This window comes from Sciurus vulgaris (genome assembly GCF_902686455.1).
Source record: "Sciurus vulgaris genome assembly, chromosome: 9".
Classification (NCBI taxonomy): Eukaryota; Metazoa; Chordata; class Mammalia; order Rodentia; family Sciuridae; genus Sciurus; species Sciurus vulgaris.
In genome coordinates this window covers 50,742,377-50,763,385 of record NC_136469.1, presented here as the reverse complement: position 1 = coordinate 50,763,385, position 21,009 = coordinate 50,742,377, and the positions used below count along the sequence as shown (strand labels likewise).

General features: G+C 35.5%; 1 protein-coding gene across 1 annotated transcript in view; it reads right to left on the bottom strand.

The window, feature by feature from the left end:
• Positions 1 to 21,009, bottom strand: part of COL25A1 (collagen type XXV alpha 1 chain) — a 453,979-nt gene that overhangs the window by 125,878 nt on the left and 307,092 nt on the right. Inside the window, exons 6-7 of the mRNA XM_079153601.1 lie at positions 20,229 to 20,255; positions 20,039 to 20,065 (exon numbers count right to left, since the gene is read on the bottom strand). Of these exons, the coding sequence (XP_079009727.1) occupies positions 20,039 to 20,065; positions 20,229 to 20,255 (54 nt within the window). The remainder of the gene's footprint in view (positions 1 to 20,038; positions 20,066 to 20,228; positions 20,256 to 21,009) is intronic.

The following is a 21,009-nucleotide window of genomic DNA, read 5'->3' as shown; positions in this document are numbered from 1 at the left end:
CTGACTTAGCTCACAAGTAGCTGGGATTACAGTGAGCACCACTGCACCTGACTTTTACCCACATTGCTATTAAATCTAGTGTGTGCTCTACCTGGGGTTTCCAGACCAAGATTAACCTCAGCTTGAATGTGCCCTATCCATTTTCTAAAAGGAAACAGTTTTCACTGGGCAGAGGAGGCACAGCATGGTTCAGGAAAGAGGGTCAAACAAATAGGGGATTCATTAGCTGATGAGGCACCTGATGCTGAAGGGAAAATAGGTATTTGTCTCGTGGCCTGTGAGAAAAGTTCAATTTTAGCATTTATCATGCTGAGAGAGAAAACCAATGTGTCTAACGTTTCCTAGAAACTCAATTTAGTGTTCCGACTTAATGGGTGTTGGGTGAACTTCTTTTTGTGTGATTAGATTGAGTTGACTCTAAAATTCCTTGTGGATGGTGACTTCTTTTCTTGTTCCAGCACAGCACATAGATGCCTGGCAGCCACTCCATAAAAGAGCTGTTGAGAGTCCCATGGGGCTCAGTTCAACTGGGCAGGCAGCTATCCTTGTACTTCTTATTCTACCTGTGAGGTTCACCATTCCCCATAAACATTCAGCCTACAGTAAATGCCCGCCTGATAGTCCTTGGGATACAAAACTTTCCAAAAGTGATCTTAGCAACAAAAAGATAATGCAGTACTTGGTAGTCACCAGAGGGTACTGTTACTTGTGGTGGGACTATTTTAGGTAATTTCCCCACTTGCCAATTTGGTCCTATTCTACAATATTCCCATTTAGTCTACATCCTAATTTTTAGTGTTTTCCCAGGATTTAATCACAAAGACTAAAATAGAGACTGCAGTTTGAAGATACTCTTAAAATTTACATGTTTCCATGATACAGACTGTGAGAACATGTAGCTAATTAATTAAACCCTGTAATCAATTAGATTTGATATCTTATACACACAGATAACAATAAAGATGCAGCAGATGACATAAAGAGGCAGGTTTAACACAAAGCAAGTGATGAGACGTTGCTGAAGAGGACAGTACAGCTGGGGATAACAGGAAACCATAACCACTGAACAGATTTTTGCCACAGGAGAAAGCAGACTCAATGCTGCTAAGTCTGCCCCTGCTTCAGAAGAAACCAGGAATCCAAGTTACCAATTCAAGTTTAGTTTAAATCATTTTATAATCCAGACAAAAATGTATCTGAGGGCAAGATTTGGGCAAAAACCACCAATTAAAGATCAGTGATATTATACTTTTGAATGCTAAATTAGAACCAGAACTCTGTAGAAGAGCTGTGTCACATAACGGAAATATTTACCCCACTGATGGAACTTGATTTTGCTGCATTAGCGTTGAAGAAAGGGCTACAAGTTCTCACTGCATCAATCTCAGGCTACAATTCAGAGCGCTGATTGTTAAGTCATAAAAATTTCAAAATATGATTGCTATATAGTATCTCTAGGAAGATTCAGAACAAGGTGCAATTCCTTTTTAAAAGGGAGAAGTGCATTCCAGAGTGACACAACCTTTAGGAGGAGGCCCAGAAATTGGGCTCTTGATGAACAGGGCTGTGTAATCTACATGAGAATTATGGTTTCTCTGGGAATCTCAACAGAATTTCCTGACTTCTGGGAAACTAAATCTAAAGTTATAATTATATGGATATTAGAAATCATAATATGAAATCCTACTTTTTGGTTTTAATTTCCTAGTTGTGGTTGATGAGGAAATGCAGTACATTTTTATATTAAGTTGTATATCACATGCTAGAATGCTTATTATATTTAATTTTTAAAAGTGATGTATTTGCACATATGGTTTATTTGAAAAACTATGCTGATGATATTTGATGCCTCAAATTTCTTTTTTATACTTTCAAATTTCAAATACTTAGATGATCACAGGCCAGTCAAAAAGTCAAGAATAAAGATTCCATTGTCTTCCAGAGACTGAAAATAAGGTCTCAAAATAAGCCTTATATGCAATTCCCAATTTAAAGGTATTCAACATTCCATTTATCAAAGGAATTTATCCATATAGAACTGAAGCTAGATTTTTTTTCTTCCCATGATTTCATGAATTAATTTCAAAGCATTGGCCTTCCAATTTAGTAAATGATAAAAGCTATGTTTTCTTTATTTGACAACAAATAGAAGAGTGAGTGACAGTGTTCAATGTTTGAATACATAAATAATCAAGACCAAGGAAAAAACTTTCTCTCGTGTCTTAAAAGATATAAAAGTAATAGCTCAATTTACAAAATACAGATGTGCCTCATAGATCCTTTTCTCAACTGGATCTCCAATTTCAGTACCCATAAGGAACAAAGTTTATGTGTTAAAAACCAGGTGGCATCTGGGATACTTAGATAAGGTACCAGTTCTACCACCTCATCAGCTATAACTTTTATGATTCCCATATGTGGCTAAAAAAATTACAAGATGGATGCCTATCATGTCATTACTAAAACCGAATTGCTTATTTTTACATAAGGCACTGTCAACCATTCTCCTTGGTTGACATGGACTCTTACCAATTATGAAACAAAAAGGGAGGAAGAATAATTTATTATTCTACAGCTATGGGACAAAGTCTCATAACATTACATCCAGATGAGATAAAGATTCATTAGCATCAATTGTACAACTGTCCATGTTTCTTGACTTGTGAAACACTGGGGAAGTTGAAAAGTGACTTAAAGCAAACGTGACTAAGAAAAATATATGTCCACAGGTATATATATCCACAGGTTGTGACCTGTGCACAAAGTATCATTATCCAATTTGTGAACTGTAAGCCCTTAATAATTAAAAAGAACAGTGGACCTCCTTCCACTCTCTTATTCTTTGTAGGATTTCCTTCATTATGACCATCTAATTAGATAAAAGGAAAGGAAGAAAAAGGAAGTTAAAGCCAAATTAAGGATTAATACAGCAGAGGAATGGCACATTATGATCTGTGTCAGGATCACCTGGGGCCCACAGAGCATGAGGTGAAATTCTAAGTGCATTGGGAAGAACATTTTCAGATAAGAGCGAATGATGAAGAAATAAGTCTATAGTAAAATATTATTAGTTGAGAGCAGAAAGCAATAGTAACCAATTTCATTTTCATTTTTAATTCTCTGTGAAATAGAAAATATCTATTTGCATTAAAAATTACTATAAATATCAGAAACAGTCAAGCCAATAAAAATGAAGAAGCTACAAAAGCAAAAACTCTGGGACCTAAATGTGTCCTGGCTTGAGAAAATTACTTTCAAAATAATGAACATTTCCCTCCAAACATTATCCAATCATTCAGTTTCCACTTTTATGGAAAGTGGAAAAAGAAACAGAACAAGAAGTAGAAAGATAGGTATATTTGTGTTGATGTAAATCAAGGCTATAATAGATGATTAAAAGGAATGTTAGTGAACATTCCTTTTACAGAAGTAGTACAGTTTTAAAATATTATATTTATTTCTCTTTTTAAAAGGACTACTAGGAGATGAAAGCACATATGTAACTGAATTACAGCAAGAGGTCTGTCAGTTTCTTTTACTGCCTGCCTTTGGATACTAACCTGAGAAACCTGAACTAAAACCCAATAAAATCAGTGAATTTATAACTGGCTGAACAATCTACCTAGAAAATAGGGCTTAATTGGTCACATAATTCATGCCCTTGGTCCTGATTCATTTAACATTTGTATCAATGAATCAGATTAGTCCTCTCAAACTTGTAGTCTGGGATAATTTTTGTCTATACACGTATATCTGTTTCTATATCTCAAAGCTCTAGAAAACGGGGAAGGAGGAGGAATATGATACTTGTTGGATTGCAGAATCAGTAGGGAGAGGGACCTTAGCAGGGTGAAATGATAAGCATATTCTAACAACATGGGAATAGAAGAAGTAAGGAACAATGTGAATCCAATAAACATGTGATGCTGCACAAATGTACAATTGAGGAGCTGAGCATAATCATAAAAGTTTTTAGAAGTAAGGTGATAATGAACATATATACTACTATATGCTATGGATGCTAATGTTGTCCAAAGCTAATCTAATTCCAAATCTTTATTAACGTAAACATAACAGTTACTTCTATGCACTTTACTCAGGCCAGGTCACACCTAGATTATGGGCTTCATTTCTGGGCATTTATTTACCCTTCTAGGAGGACACAAACAGGAACATGTTCAAAGAATAACCAGTAACAAAACTGGCACATGAGGAATAAATAAAGAAGGTGTTACAGCAGAAGAGGAGCTGGGATATAAGAGGTATTTATGTATGTATGTATGTATGTACGCATATGAATGTAGGAAGGTAGGTACTGGGGGTTGAACTGAGGGTGCTCTACCACTAAGTTACCTCCTCAGTCCTTATTTTTTGAGACAGGGTTTTACTAAGTTGCCCAGGCTGGCCTGGAACTTGTGATTCTCCTGCCTCGGTCTCCCAAGTCACTTGGGCTACAGGCGTGCACCACCACACTTGGCATGAGAAATATTTCAAATAGACTTAAAACTGAGTGGAGAGCACAGTGCATAACCCCCACCACCAGAGAGTGCATTGAGTTTCACTGGGCCACCTCTTGTTGAGGGATGTAACCAGTGAGGGTTTGGACAAGCAGGGCCTTGAGGCTCATTCTAACTTTAGGATTTCATAAACTTACTGAAGAGTAATTAGTTCATAATGCAGGGATAAAACTAAACATATATGAAGTAAGGGAAAGTAGACATTGATTCAAAGGCAAAGTGCAATAATATTTGTTCAGTAAAGGATTGAATTGCTTTATAATATTAAGGACTGCCTAGAATTAGAATAGTCTGCTTTGTAAGAGAGTGAGGTGCCCGAATAGAATTTGGGAACCATAAACTAGGATACCCCTGAGGGGGTTTAGGCAATTTGGGAACCAAATGAGTTTTAATTCTAATAAAAGTTAGCTTGCAATTCCTACATTACCCAACAGTTAAAAACATGGTTAAGAAAAAAATATTGCAGATGCACATAATTCTTTTGCATAAATGGAAATACATTCACCTTATAGGATGCTTTTTATTCTACCCTTTTGTTGCACTCAGTGAAATCAGGTTTCAATTCATTTTTATAACAAGAAGGACACAGAAGAAAGAGTCAAATGATACATACTCAAATTAGTTCTCCCTCTGAGGATTTGTCAGTACAACTATTGGAGACAATTCCAAACAATCCATAACCATGTTTTTTGTTGGTGCCTCAATAAGGCAGTTTTGTTATAATCTTTAATAATTTTTATAATTTTGTTTATAAGGGGAGATGTTTCCATTAATACAACTATAACAATAAAAACCCAGAAAATATATACAATGTGTTAAAAAATGATTGTTTCTAAATGTATACTACTATTTATAAAAGAAATCATTTGGTTCCAATGAAAGCCACACAACTTTATAACAGGAATTTAAGTATCCATGAACTTCAGCTGTGCCCTATACAGGGCTCTAAACTAAACTGCCTTATGAAGTAAGCTAGCATAAAGGGAAAAACTCTGGTGAAAATTCTGAAATTTAAGGCATTTTTCCTCAAAGGAGTGACTTTCTAGGGTTACCCTTCGAAGTCTGTGACATTTCTAATTTTAAACATATAATCAAAGGATTAAAATTTATCTTTTAAACATTATTTATATATTATTTACTTGTTAGTCTAGTCTATATGTGACAGGTAACTTTTGAAAATTTGTTATTCTATAATTTATACTTTAAACAAAAAAATTAAAGAAAACATACATTATATTGGAATATTGATATAAAACTACCAAGTTTGAACTAGTACCAATTTTAACCTTTGGACAGACCTGGTACGCTAATAAAACAAATTCTCCAGTAGCACAAGTTGATAATCACCAGTGTAAGAAGAATTCCATGTAATTTTAAACCAAATGTATGTAAATCATATTAAAAACCATAATAGAGTTATTTTCCCAGGAAATAAATGATTTAGTATAAATTGTTTTGTGACCCACATGTCTGCATATTACAATGGAAAAGTTTATAATATCAGAATAGATAAACTTAATATTGAAAGAAGTCCATTACCAGCAGGGATCACACACATATGTAAATAAGTGAAGCAGGCTGGGTGTCCCTGTATGTAAGTAGAATTTGCACCCCACCTATAGCAGAGCAACTCCACTCAGCTTCTGTCAACTCAAAGCACAACAAAGAGGTGAGATTCGAGATGCCAGATCTGCCCATTTTCTGAGAGAATTTTTAAAAAGATTTTATATAAATTATCCAATATTAAAATGTTAGCAACGAATTTGGGAAAGCCAATAAGATTTATTTACTACTAGAATCTGGTCCACAGGCTACCAGTTTGCAGCCTTCAATCTGCTCCCTTGAGGATTATTAACTCAAAATATAGAGAGAAGATTGCACAAAATAGTGCAAACATTCCAATAACAAGGAAAAATGGAGACACTGAACTCGTTTCCCCCACTACAATCCAGGGTGTTAGTTTCTACCCTGAAAAAAAAAAAAAAAAAAATCCCATATAAGTTGTGACAGTTTCTCAAACTACAACCATGTTGGCACATGCCATTTCATCTGACACATTTTAAAAAGTTAGAGTTATTATCACAGTTACTGTACAAAATTCTGGGTAGATATCCGGACTCAAACTTTGCATTCTTCCCTGACCCTTTTTATTAGAAATAAGTGGTTCCAAAGTGGAAGTAATACCACAGACCAGCATAGAGTTACAGCATGAGCAGTCACCACTGTAATGGTGAGGTGGAAAGCTGTCTCCATTTCAATTCTGTTTGACTTTTCTGCCTAAAAACACAAGATGAAGGGCGAAGTTGTAAATCTCCATATTAACTTTCTGAACAGATCCAAAGTATTTAATAGATCTCCAGATAGTCCCTTCTTCCTGTAACTCCTCAAAACCCATTTCCTTTTACAATATTATTGAATAATTGTAAATGACTACTACAACAAAAGGTTACAAGACTGAAAAGTAATTTTGTACTGAATATATATATATACACACATATATATGTATATATATATATATATATGGCTTCCTAATACTATATTTTAGAGTTTCCTTACACTGAAGATTCTTTAGAATCTTCGCTTTGTTGACACAAAAATAATGGATTCTTAATCTATGCCCGCAAATAAAAAAAGGCATGTGTAGTGGGGTGAAGCTCTGAATATAAGCAGGGCAGTGATTTATCTGGTAGAGAAAGAATAACAATGGTTTGCTAATTTTTTTTTTTTTTTTTTTTGCGGTGCTGGGGATTGAACCTAGGGCCTTGTACTTGCAAGGCAAGTATTTTACCGACTGAGCTATCTCCCCAGCCCCAATAACAATCATTAAAGGTAGAATAGTCTTTGCTATTGGTTTCATCGAAACTAGTTATTATCAAATATATTATAAATTCTTTAAATAATGAGAACACTATGAAAGAAATGTAAAAATCAGTAAAAATGGTTAAATTGTGACTAGTGTCATTCGGTCATGTGGTGGATATCAGTAATTCTCACAAAAACAAAATAATTTCTGATTTTCAAGACACCTGATAAACTATGCTAATGATTCATAAGCTTTTCAAAACTTAATCTTCTCACAGATAAGTTTAGTAGGATAAAAATGAGTTGAGGATGGGGCAGAATCAAGGCTAAAAAATTACAAGACTGAAATTTTTGTTGCCTGCAAGGAATGTATCAGAGGCTCCTCGGGATCAGTTCATATTCCTAAAAAGAAATTTTGGTGCTGGCATTCTAAGACATTTCTGACTTTCTCAACCACTAAGAAACAGAAGGAAATAAGATTATTAAGAAAAGGCAACTGGCTTCTCCTGAATTATGTTTCCAACTTTTCTCTAACATTCAAGTCAAGGCAACATTTGTCCCTCAAAGACGTTGATAAATATGTCAGTGGACTCTACCTGGGAGTCAGAAACATTAGTGTGCTAGTTAAGAATGGTCACTGGGGGCTGGGGTTGTGGCTCAGTGGTAGAGCACTCACCTAGCATGTGTGAGGCACTGGGTTGGATCCTCAGTACCACATAAAATAAATAAAATAAAGGTATTGTGTCCATCTACAACCAAAAACAAAACAAAACATTAAAAAGAAAAATGTTCACTAAGCTTGTGTCCCTCCAACTTTGCAAAGCAACACTACAAATTGTCTTCCTTGTGTGCTAAGACATGAAAGAAGAAAAATTAAGCATCGAATTATTAAAGGTTAATTATGTTGCCTTTGATTCTAAAATGCCACACTGAAGAGAGAGCTGCTTTTTGAAAAGGAGTATGCAGAAGATATATTGAGTTAATCCAAAAAACCAAATAGATTGCTTTGGACATGTACCTACTTTTTCTTAATGGGTATTAGAATATAAATAAGAATAGTTTCATATTTGTTTGTGTTTAGAACTTGTACACATGAAAAACCTTTCACATTTGTGGACAACTGTGTTTCATAGACGTTATAGGCACATGTCATTATGGGTAAATATACATACAAATGTGTATATAAAATTTTCCTGTGGTTAGACTAACTCCTGCTAGTAAGAATTAGTCACACAGAATGATGCACAGTAAAACATTTTAAATAATTAGTTGCAAAAAAGGCAACCATTTGATAATTCTTACTGGGAAACAACTTGGAAAGCTTTCAAAAGACAATGAAAACAACAAAGCACATGTGACTTAGAATGAAGGCATGTCTCAGAAGGTTCCTTGGTGTGTTCTGTGTTGGGGCACATCCCCCTCCGGCACAGCCTTCATCCCATGTTTCCTATCTTATGAGTGAAAGAATTTCCCTTCAGCCATCCCGGAAATCTCACAAAGTGATGCCTCCTCTCTGTGATGGTGAGGTCAAGATTCTGGAGAGAGATTTCAAGGTTGGGCCACAACTGAAATAGTCTAGATAAACAGATTGACTTGGCTTCTAAAAATAGGAAGCCTGACAAAAGGTCCAAAGAATAAAAATGTACTAGAAAACAATTAAATATCATTCTTAATTAAAAATTGGATGGTGTCTCTCTTAGCCTTTTTACCCTCTGCCAACAAACTCAGATGCTTTAGGATGACATGTACTTTTGAAGACATGGCGAAAGACGTAGGAATTACCACCTGTTGTTCCCTTGTCCTTCCTAAGGTTACAGTTAGTTCCTGCCATTGCACACCACAAACATGGGCTTCAAGCCAGAACAGCATTGTCACTCTGCCATGGAGATTTCTTTCTTCTTGCCTACCCACCATAATTTTCCTTCCTTCCTTCCTTCCTTCCTTCCTTCCTTCCTTCCTTCCTTCCTTCCTTCCTTCCTTCCTTCCTTCCTTCCTTCCTTCCTTCCTCCCTCCCTCCCTCCAGGGATGGAACCCAGGGATGCTTAATCACTGAGCTACATCCTCAACCTTTTTTTAATTTTTTATTTTGAGACAGGGTCTTGCTAAGTTGCTTAGGACTTTGCTAAATTGCTGAAGCTGGCCTGGAAATTGCCATCCTCCTGCCTCAGCCTCCTGAGCTTCTGGCATTACATTAAGCCTGCCATCATGCCAGGCTTAATTCTTAATTCTCATAAATGATTTCAGGTTATAGTTGACTATAGTAGTCATCCTGGAAAGAGTGACTTGGATCATTGATGTTTTGGATATGACATTGGAAGTCTGTTATCTCACTTTTTCATCATTGACACCTTTATCAATAGATTCATGCTGACTTCACAAGCTAATAAGGCATGAGAAAAACTCCCAGAAGTTTTCTTGGTAGGTGTTAAAACAACAGTGTTACTTTAGTATTATTACTATTACTATTATCATTTGTGCTTTAAAAAAAAAAAAAAAGAACCAGACATGGTAGTACACACCAGTGGTACATCCCATTGGCTTGGAGAGACTGAGGCAGTAGGATCACAAGTTTGAGGACACAGCAACAACCTAAGCAACTTAGTGAGGCCCTTTCTCAAAATAAAAAAATTAAGACTGAGGATGTAGTTCAGTGGTAAAGCAACCCTGGGTTCAATCCCTAGGACCAAAAAAAAAAAAAAAAAAAAGAATAAAGAAAAAAGCAAAGGTTTCTTCGAATATCTGCATTCTTCAAAGTTTAACGACTTCTAAGAGATGAAAAGTAGTTTACTTACTCTCCCCAAAGTCACTACACAACTGCATTTGAATTTAGACCTTATAACTGACATCTCTCTTCCCACAAAGCCAGTCCTGTTTGCCAACTGTGATTTACAGGCTGTGTCTGCTACAAGAAGCTGCTGGACACATTAGTCAGGTATGCTTATGAAAGGATGCTGCTGTCTGGCATTAAATGACTTTCCAGAGACACTTCTCATTCAGACCTACAGGAACTGTTCTCCCTGAACATGACCTGTCAATGCATAAGCCCTCGTTCTACCCTTTCTATGGGGAAGAATCAAAAATATATTTCTGCCCTCTAGCCTTGTCTATAAATTCCAACGCACCATTTCATACTTTCTTGATTGCTTTTGGTTAATTCACTTCAGACATTTCCAGTTGCAATATCATTCTGCATTTGATGGAAGAAGAATGGGGCAATAATGTTAATTTTGTTAAATTGCTTATAAACTCCTATGTTATCTATTTGCAATAGGCTTATTTTCATAGACATTTCTACTTACAAATTAAATTGGAATTTTTATCCACTGCAGATACGAATTAGTATATTGACTAAAAGCTTACTCTCTCTTTATATAATATTGAAAGTCACTGACTTCAAATCTACCATTCCTTCTACATTTTATTACATGCTTCAGTTGCAATTATCAATGCAAAGAATTGCTCAAATTTGCATAGAGTTATGACAAATCTGAGAATCTTATGTTTGAATTCAAATAAAATTATCTTGCTTAAATATAAGACAAAGTGGATAAAATCTTTTGTATAGTTTTATGGTTGAGGTAGTATCATTAATGTTCTACCTATCAAGGAAGTCTTTAAATTAGTCAATATTTTACAAAAGGCACCACTCGTAAAAATTATAGTAAAAGAAATATAAATGAAATAATATTAAATAAATGTGCATATATTCTCTTTCATCTAAAAATCTTTCTACTCAATTTCAAGAAGAATGTGAAATGGTACACATCAGTTTGAAAAATTGTAAGATATATGTCTAGATAAGTGTCACAAAAAAAGGAAAAATAAGAATATTGCTGTTGAGATAAGAAATGTGTGGATAAAAATGTGGACAAATGAAATCTTCCCTTTACTTTATAAAATGGAAAAAATAATTATTTGACATGAAAATCACTGCACTTAAAAGACATTAAGTCCAATGGTTATTTAAACTGTTTGCCATCATTATCCAGAATTCTTCACCAGTGGATGTGTTGGGATTGAATTTTGGTTTCATTTTAATATTTCTGTGGATATTAACAGAATTTTGAGTTAAAAACTCACATCTCAGGCACTTTTGTGTTGTTGCTTAGGAATTCCACTATTGTGTTAACACAGAGGTTTTGCAAAGTGTTTCCTCTTCTATTTTTAAATGAAAGTTTACTTGACTGGACTACTCTACTTATTTCAATATGGATAGATTCACTTATATAATTTTTATATTAAAGAAAAATAAATAAGATTTAAAGTGATATATGAAATAGGCAGGGTCATTATTCCTTTACCTCTTCTAAAACCTCTATTTTTTTTAAGCTAGTGAGCCTAGCCAATGATCCTGATACATAATTTCAACACTGAATTCCAAGGGTAAGATTGTCTACATATCAAGCATTCCTTGCAAAAATAATTTATTTCCCAAATTGACCCACATTAGGAGAAATTTTAAAATGTTCCTTGGTTTAATTTAAAATACCAAACTTCTTGAAAGTTTTAAGGGTGAAAGAGAACACTCAAAAACAGGACCTAATTGGAAAATATAAGAACATTTGCAAATTATAATGAGCTTGCTGTATCCATGCCAACTTCTGCTGAAACTGGAGAGCATTAAAATAATTTTCTCACAATTTATTTCTTTTCATTATGTTATATTCATTCCCTTTCACAGGCAATAATGCAGGACCCAATGAGTAGTGTAGCCATTAATGCTACATAGAAAGGCAAGGGTTAAATAACTAAGAACATCAAATTAATATCCAGACCTAAATGTTTTAGCAGAGCCAAAAAATCTGTTTAATCATTTAAGTCAACAAAGGTTAAGATAATAAAATAAACTTCTAAATGCTTTCCTTTTCTGGAACTTAATCTGTCTTGCTGAAGATGTTTTAAAAGATGCTATCAGTTTTGCATAGTCCCAGCTGTTATGAAAATTTACTCTGAATATACTAGAAAAAGAATGGAATTTTATGAAAATAGCTAAGCAGAGCTCCTGGGTGGCTTATTGAAACTGTGAGAGCTTAGGATTCATTTAAAACCAGCTGCTGGATGATAATTTAAGACCAATAACCACTAAATCTCTTATTTATCAGGGTTCTGGGTTATTTGGTAATGTGATGATAACCAAATGATTAGGAAACTAATATAGTGAAAAGATAACTTTACAGTGTTTGTTAATTTTATTGCCTCAGTTTGATGAATAAATTTACCACAACTACAGGACCATATCCTAATTTTAAAAGACACCATGAAATATTAAAACGGCTTTGCTACTTTTTAAGGCTATATTTCCAAGTTACTAAAAGAGACAAAAGAAATATGAGCTATTATCATCAAAACTTGGGTAGAACTGTGATTCCCAGGGCTGTGGTTCATGAGGAGGGCAGATACCCTTATGAACCGGGCAAATGAAAATTCCACTTCATGGTAAAGAGAGAGAGTGGTAGCAGCAGTGGGTGCAGTTGATAATGAGAAAAGCCTTAAGAGTCTTCAGTGTTTTATACTTGACAATGAGGTTTTGTTACTGATCAAGAAATATAATTCGATTTTTGCACAGAGGCTCAGAATAAAAGCAGAATCAACAAAATAGCCTATAGAACATATAAACAGCTTTAAGAATAGCAGAAAACAGGCTTCGTTGATCTGATTTTCCTAGAGAAAAGAATTACTAATGGCAAATATAATCTGGATCTTGGTATATAATTTTTCAATGGTGCCACTGAGCTGAGAAGTAAAATCTGTATTGTAAGAAGGTAACTGGATAATCCTGCATTCTTGGATGAGGGTCAACATTGCCCTACTTACCTATACTCTACCTAGAGAGGTTCTAGAAGATTATGTGACATTCATTCATTAGTGTTTTGGAGGGCTGGCACTCCATGGATTGTATGGACCTTTCATATCATAATTGCAAAGAAAAAAGAGCTACATATTTTTGTAGTATTCTCCAACTTTTTCAATCTAGTTCACAGAGGCATGGAATATCAGTCAGAAAGGGGCTTGACAACCATCTGGAGGCAGTTTGGTATTGTGGAAAGAGCAGACTTTGAAATTTGAATTTGAGTCCAACTTTGTCTTGAATAAGTAGCATACCTGCTTGATTCCAATCCTCATCAGAAAAAAAAAAATTCATATTCATACTTGTTCCACTAACTCACAGAATTTCTTCTGAAGATAAGTGAGTTAAATTTGTACAAAATATGATCTATAAGTACTTAGGTTCAATTTCTGGTTCGGCCAGTGACTTAAATTATCTTGGACAAAATAGTTAGGTTTTCTAAGTCTTGGTTTCCTCATCTACAAAATGAGAATTTAAAAATATTTCCTAGGGGTGTTGCAGTAATCTGCGTCTTCATACAGTTCAGTTATGACATCTTTTAAGAACACAAATTATGTATCACCACTATTCTTATTTTATCCATACATACTTTTCCCCCCAGTTCTGAGAATTGAATTCAGGGCCTTGCACATGCCTGAGAAGTGCTTTGCCACTGTGCTACAGCTCCCACCCTCCACAGATACTCTATAACCTCTGTCACTTCACATTGATGTTGACGATGACTACCTTACTGACAGGGAAGCAGTCTGCTCCACCAAAAATAACACAAACAAGAGGGTAAGAGAACTGGATTTGAATTCCATTGTAACCATTTACAAATTGGGCAAGTTACTTCACCCCAGATTCCTCACATGAAATCCTGGAAGAATTATCAGCCACGATTTGGCAAGGACTCATTATAGATTTTTCACACATCATTTTATTAATCCTTATCATAAGCATAATGACAGAGAGTGATAAAGTAGAATCTGATCTCTGTCCAGCCTGACTCCATGGGGACAATCACTTCACTGTACTGCATCCATGCTTCCTATTTTTCTTCTGTTATCCCATCTCACTGAATTGTTTAAGGCTTAGAGATGAAGTGTACAACTTATCAACAAAGGTGGTCGCCAAGTGGTAAGCGTAAGTACTCAGCAATTACAATTATTAAATAAGTTATTCTTTCCTAGTTTCACCTTCCAATCCGTCTAGGAATCCCCTAAAACCTCCTTACAGAAAGTCATTCAACCCATACTTCAATATAGAACTACATCACGGTCTTCAAAACTTGGTGCTGCACACCTATGAGGATGAAATGAAGAAAACCAAGCATGGGCTGGTGACAATGACACAGATAAAGCACCATCTTCACCCTAAAGCCTAAAAACCTACCTGCAGAAGTGTAATGTGTACAAAAAAATGAATCAAAGATGAATGGCAAATCTGTAATGACATCTCCCTAGGAACTGAGGAGGGAAGTGCAATTCTAATGCCAGGATACATTCGTCTGTGGAAATATAATACTCCAATTTTACAGTCCTGAATAAAATCAATTGATATTTATGATTGCTATGTCATCCCTACAACTGTAAGCTTGAAATTGGTTCCAAGGATACTGACAGAAAGTTGATGCCAAAAAAAACCTTTGCCTACTTTCTTCCACATTAAATCATATGCCATCAACAGTGTTCAAAGACAGTCAACTTGCCTCCCATTTACCTTTTAACTTGGTGTAATCTGACTTCTCTACTCTCAGTACTTAACACGAAGCAAATCCCAGGACTCCACCACCAACCCAAAAGCTTTTTATGGACCTTATTCCTGTGGCTATAATAATTTTTAAAATTATAGAGAGTATTCTGTTGGTCATACTTGTCTTTAAAGAAGTTCTTCCTTCGGTATTCACACTCTGCTCTGTCCTGATTCTACCTCTAAATGATCCTTCTCTTTGCTGACACTCTGTCCTAGTCCCATTCCCTATACATGGATATTTCCAAGGGATCCATCCTATCCAGACACTTCTTCCCTCACTCGTCTGTCCGCCATTCTTCTGACCCTAGGATTTCACGTCTCATTCAGTGACAGCTTGGCTCTGTAACTGTCACCTCCAGTGGTAGCACTACCTCAGAAACCCAGTATCATGTTTCTCTTTGCTGTAATATCACAGTGAACTACCTCACTGAGATCACAAATTCAACATAACTAAACATTTAATGTATAATTGTCCTCTGGACTTTCTTTGGACTGATTTTATAAAGAAATAAAGCTGGAAACTTCAAACCTATCTTTATTTTCTTTTTCAACTCCTCCATCCAGTTAGCTCCAAGTCCTGGTTTGAATTTTCATATTTTTAAACTGAATCTTTCAATTTTACTCCCTGAGATTACTTTTTTAAAAAAAATTTAGTTTTCACTCATGGTCACTGGTTCTGGGTGAAAATTCAATAGAGATTGAACCCATCTCCCGCCTTTTTCTTTAAGACAACTCTCTTGTCAAATTTTCTTCTACTAATGCCATCCCTGGATTTTCCTTATTTGTGTGCTCAGGCCTTAGCTTGGCACTTATGGAAAACTGTATTGGTGAGATGATCTGGCTTTCCTTTTTAACCCTATTCTCCTTGCCCTTTCCAATTTGGGGATAACTTTGTGACAGTCTGACCAATGAGATATAAGCTGAAGTCTGCTATGAAATTCATGGGGGAATTTGTCTGCTTGATACTGACATTTTTTTAAATCCTTCTTGCTAATATAGACTTAGACATGATGAGTGGACTTGAATCAGCCTTCTTCCTGCAGTTGTGAGAGAAAGGCCAAGAAATTCAGAGACTTTCACAGTGACCCTGTGAATTACATAACTAGTATCACCAATTATCTTCTCCAAATTTGTTATTATGTGATAAATATAAATTCAAACCCTAGCTCCTGTAGGGAAAGTAAAGCTTTCTTCTATATTTTGGTGACCCGTTCAGAATCTCTTGCTTGCTTCTCCAACTGAGCCCCTCCTCATTGCTGAATTTCTCCCTTTGATGCTAAGTTTTCTGCTCAGCATGTTTCTTTATCTCCAGTGATACCTGATGTTCCAAGCTGAACCAGCTTATCTGCTGACCTCTTTGCTGAAGACCAGGCAGTATTCTAGCCTGGATTCTTCAGACCTTGTCCTGAATGACAGACCTCGTTTCCTGGTCTAATTAGTCTCCCTACTTTCACTCTCTCCCAATTTCATTTTACAGTAGACACCACTGTAAGTACATTTTTATAAAGAACACTTGGTAATAAAACTCAATGATAATATACATTGAATGATGTACTAAAAAACCTTCAATGGTTCCCTACTGTCTACCAAACTGAATATACAAATGCACTATAATATTACTTCGTTTAATCATCCTGATAGAATTTTTCAATAGTTAACCTATTTCATTGGAAAATGGAATGTTCTTGTGCTTTAAATGGATCCTTCCATTTTCTACTTTCATAATATTGTTTAAACTATTTCCTGCCCCTAGAATGTGTAATGTCTTGTTCTTCATTTTGTCCTCTAAAGATAACTCATTTATCAAGTCTTAGCTTAAGTGTTACCTCTTCTGCAGCCTTTGATAATAACTTAATATGGAAAATAGTCTCACTTTTCTAGCATCTCTCGATATAGCTATCGAAGGCATATAACATAACCACATAGTTTTATTGAGGCACTCATGAGATTATCAGTTTCTTAAGGGCAGTCATGATAATATTTTATATATAAATTCAACAAATATTCATCAAGTCCTTATTCTATGTGAAGATGGTATGAACAAGACAGATCAGATCCTTCTTCCGATAGAGTTTATGTTCTAAGGGGTGAAGGGCAAGTTTTACAGATAACAAGTAAGTGAATACATAAACATAAGAGGATCATCTCAGATTCAGATTGGGCAGTGAAAGAAATTCTCCCCAAGGAGGTGATACTTGAGATGAAGTCTCAATGATAAGAAGAACCAATCATAAGAAGACTGAAGACTAAGTGGGAAGTTGCTGAGCTGGGTCTGACTATGATGTATCTGGAGAACACAGGGAGAGCAAGTGGTTGGAGGGTGGTGGGTGGGTGGGGGAGGGATGGGGAAGGCTAATGTGACACGAGACTGCAGAGGTGGCCAGGGCCGACCTTGAAGGTCTGTGGAGGCCAAGCACACTGGCTTGGATTTCATCCTAAGGTTTTAAAAAGGGAGTAACATGATCTAATTTACAATGTAAAATGATCTCTCTGGCTGCTGTGGAGAAAATGGATTATACAGGGTCAAGAGTGGAAGCAGGAAGATTAATTGGAAGACTACTGCAGTAATCAAGGGCATGAGATAATTGCAGGTTGGATTTGGTGGTGTTAGAAGAGGAAAAACAGAAATGGACTCATTTACAGTCTCCATAATATTAGGCACAATAAATTGAATATGACAATGTTCAACACACATATTCCTTAATACGTATCTACTTCTAAATAGTTTCCCATTCTTCATTTCTACCTTTTCTGTTAGTTCTTCCAGTTTTGATCACATATTATGACTTACTGTATCCCTGTTTGGCATCTGGAGAGTCGAAGAAAAACACATATAAAACCCTTAGATAAATTTCAAGGAAACACTATGGGATCCATAATGGAAAGTCACCTAACTAAAACCTGGAAAGCTGGAGTTGGGAGAGAGTTTGCTAAATTAAAGAAATAAATCCTCTGAAACAAAAAGTGGAACTCAAGAACTGTGATAGGATGAAAATGAACCGGGTATTCAAATACAAAGACTGCCTTTAAAAAAAACAGTCTCTAGTTAACACTAACTATAATCTATGCCTAAATGATTGATTAATTTTCATTAAAATTGAAAATTCTCCAGTTCTAACTTACTTTTGCTTCTCTGGAAATATAAAATCTTCACATTACTATCTTTACATATCTTTATATGATAAATTTCCTAATAAGTGAGCTAACACTATCTTAAATATTATCCTACTAAGAAAGGAATGTTTAGAAAATTTGAAGACCACTGAACGTGATCTGCTTTGTTTCTAAATTAGAAATCTGAGGCAAGATGAGTAAATTCAGCAGGTTCTCATTCTTTCATGTATGCTTTCCAGGACATTTAGATTATTACCCATGAAGATTCATCCTGCACTATGAATTAAATCCAAATTCCTTCAATTTGAAGTAAAATCCTGGAGAAAAGAGGATGAATTTTTGCTACTTTCCACCCAAAATGCTAAATGGCCCCTGAATCGTGTGAAACTTGGCCCCAGTTCGTGTGAAAACTGGCTGAAATCTGTATGAAAGGCAGTCTGGGTCTGTCAAAGTAGTTCATGAACTTTGAACAAACTTTCAGGGAACCAAGTCCAAGTCTTAGTTTGTAATGCAACATGAAACCAGGTGAATTTCAGAAGGTTTCAGGTTTCATCCTGAAAATTTGGCCTAGCTTTATAATCAATCATCACTCTTTGTAACGATGAAAGCCAACACACCTTTTTGAAAACGAGAACTGCGTGCAGACTGATGACAGCTAAGCTGTGAACCACCCCTTCACTTCCTTTGCCAAAGAAGAGTTCTCAGAATGGAAAGTTTCCCTCTTACCTGGAAAGGGCAAGTTGAGTGATCTCGGTATTGGGTGTAGAAAGAAATGATAATCAATATATGGAGACATGCCATGTGAAATGATCACCACCTACAAAGTAAGCGGCTAGCGTCTAATCAGTTCAAGTGATGGAAGTTTTCTTCCATTCCCTTTTATGCAGTAGATAGCATGATGTTTACTCTCCTTGACCATTAAGATAGGATTTTAGCTTGAAGCCAGTCACTGGCTAGAATAAATACCCTGAGAAAACTCTCCAAGGCATAATCATTATTTCTATATGAAGAATGAAGGATAGAAAGAAGGCTAAATTGGAACATAACCTCTATCTGGTTCAGGAAACATGAGAAGATATTAAGACCAAAAACCTTTCAAGTTTGCATCAACTGCATTTTTTACAAAAAACAAAATAAACAACCCCCCACAAAACCCTATGCAGTATAAATGAATCTAATAATTTACTAAACACAGTGCACTTTACAGAAAGACCTACATAGTTTCTCTTTTCAACCTGAAAGTTTCGAATGTGCTTTCCACTGCAAAGAAATTATTCTCTTCAACCAATTACTTGCTGTTGTGCATAGTGACATGAGAAAATTGAAAGGTATGTCTGAACAGAGCCACTACATCATTGGAACAGTATGTCTGAACATTTGGATAATAAGGCACAGATGTGAAGCAGAGGACTTGGCACTACCAAGGTAACAACAAAGCATTCACCATTGGTTATAATGGTTTAAAGGACCATATTTGAGAAGAATAAAAGACTGCCCCTCCTCCCACTATGCTAAATCATATTACACCTTTTATCTGCTTACAAATATGCAGAAAACAAGACAGTCAAGTAAGTATTATTCCAACATAGGATGAAGAATAAATATGTAGAATACATTAATATTTTTTATCTATAATAAAACATATTTATGCAATAGCACGTAAAGTTTAACTGCAGAAAAAGACCACATGGCCTTTATGTTAAAAAACAATGCATGCAAATCTGAAGGACCCAACAGCCATTGTGTAGGTGGCTTCTGCTGATAGCTAGAAGTGAGCTGGTCCTTAATCAGTAGGTCTAATTGTTGCAGAATGTTTTATTTATAAGCATCAAGTTAAGATAATGCACAAGATATACACATTAGTTATTATTAAGGCTTTTTAACTTAAAAGCGATGTGGTACTTATGTCAGTCATTACTAATTCATGCAGCATGAAGGCAGTTATGACAGTAGGGTACTTTCATTTTGTAAGTTTGGAGCAGGAAACTAATTTTCTGCCCAGGACAGGAAAAGTACAACTTACCCGAGGTCCCTGATCACCCTGTTCTCCCTGTAGAATTGGAAGATAAGATGACAGGTTTAGCCAAAATCAGTATGTGATTTTTATTAAAAAGGTTAAAACAAACAAACAAACAAACAAACAAAAAAACACAGTACAGGGTCATACCAATATGGATTTCCACTCAATTTGTTTTTGTCATGCATTCCCTTACCTTATCACCTTTTGGACCAGGGGGGCCCTGAAAAAAAAAGAGAAAAAAAATGTAATTTATACAAAACAAATGCAGCTTGTATAGATCCATCAGATGAGTAGAAAGATGAATACAAAGGGCATGGAGATACAGATGTCAATGATATTTCTCAAAGAATTTTGGTTTCTGAACTATAATTATATTATAATTGGAATATGAAAATGGCAATATGTGTATGTAGACATACATGCATCCATGTTTTGTCATCAGAATGTGATATGTTGAATAGATTTTCACAAACCGAACACACCTATGCAAGGAGAACCCAGTTAAAGAGACAGAACACTACCAGCAAGTCAGAAGCTCTGGTTGTCATATGTCCTTGTCACTACCCTCCACCACTTGTTAACCACTCTTCTGACCACTGATGACTTTATATAAATGAAATCACACAGTAAGTGTCTGGTCTCTTTCGCTCAACGTGTATGAAATTTATTCGTAATTTTGTGCATACTTGTAGATGGTTTTTACTACTTCCTAATATTCTACTGTATAATATACCATAATTCATTCATTCATTCTCCTGTTGATGCCCATCTGTTTACAGGAGTTTAGAGGGTCTTGGCTATTACAAATAGTGCTGCAACCAACAACCTCACACAAACTTTTAGTGAAAAGTTGTATTCATTTCTGTTGGGTATATACCTAGGAGTAGAACTGTTAGATAAGAGATCATACATATTTAATTTTAGTAGGTTCTGTCAAATAGCTTTCCCAAGTGGCTCCTCCTATTTATACTTTC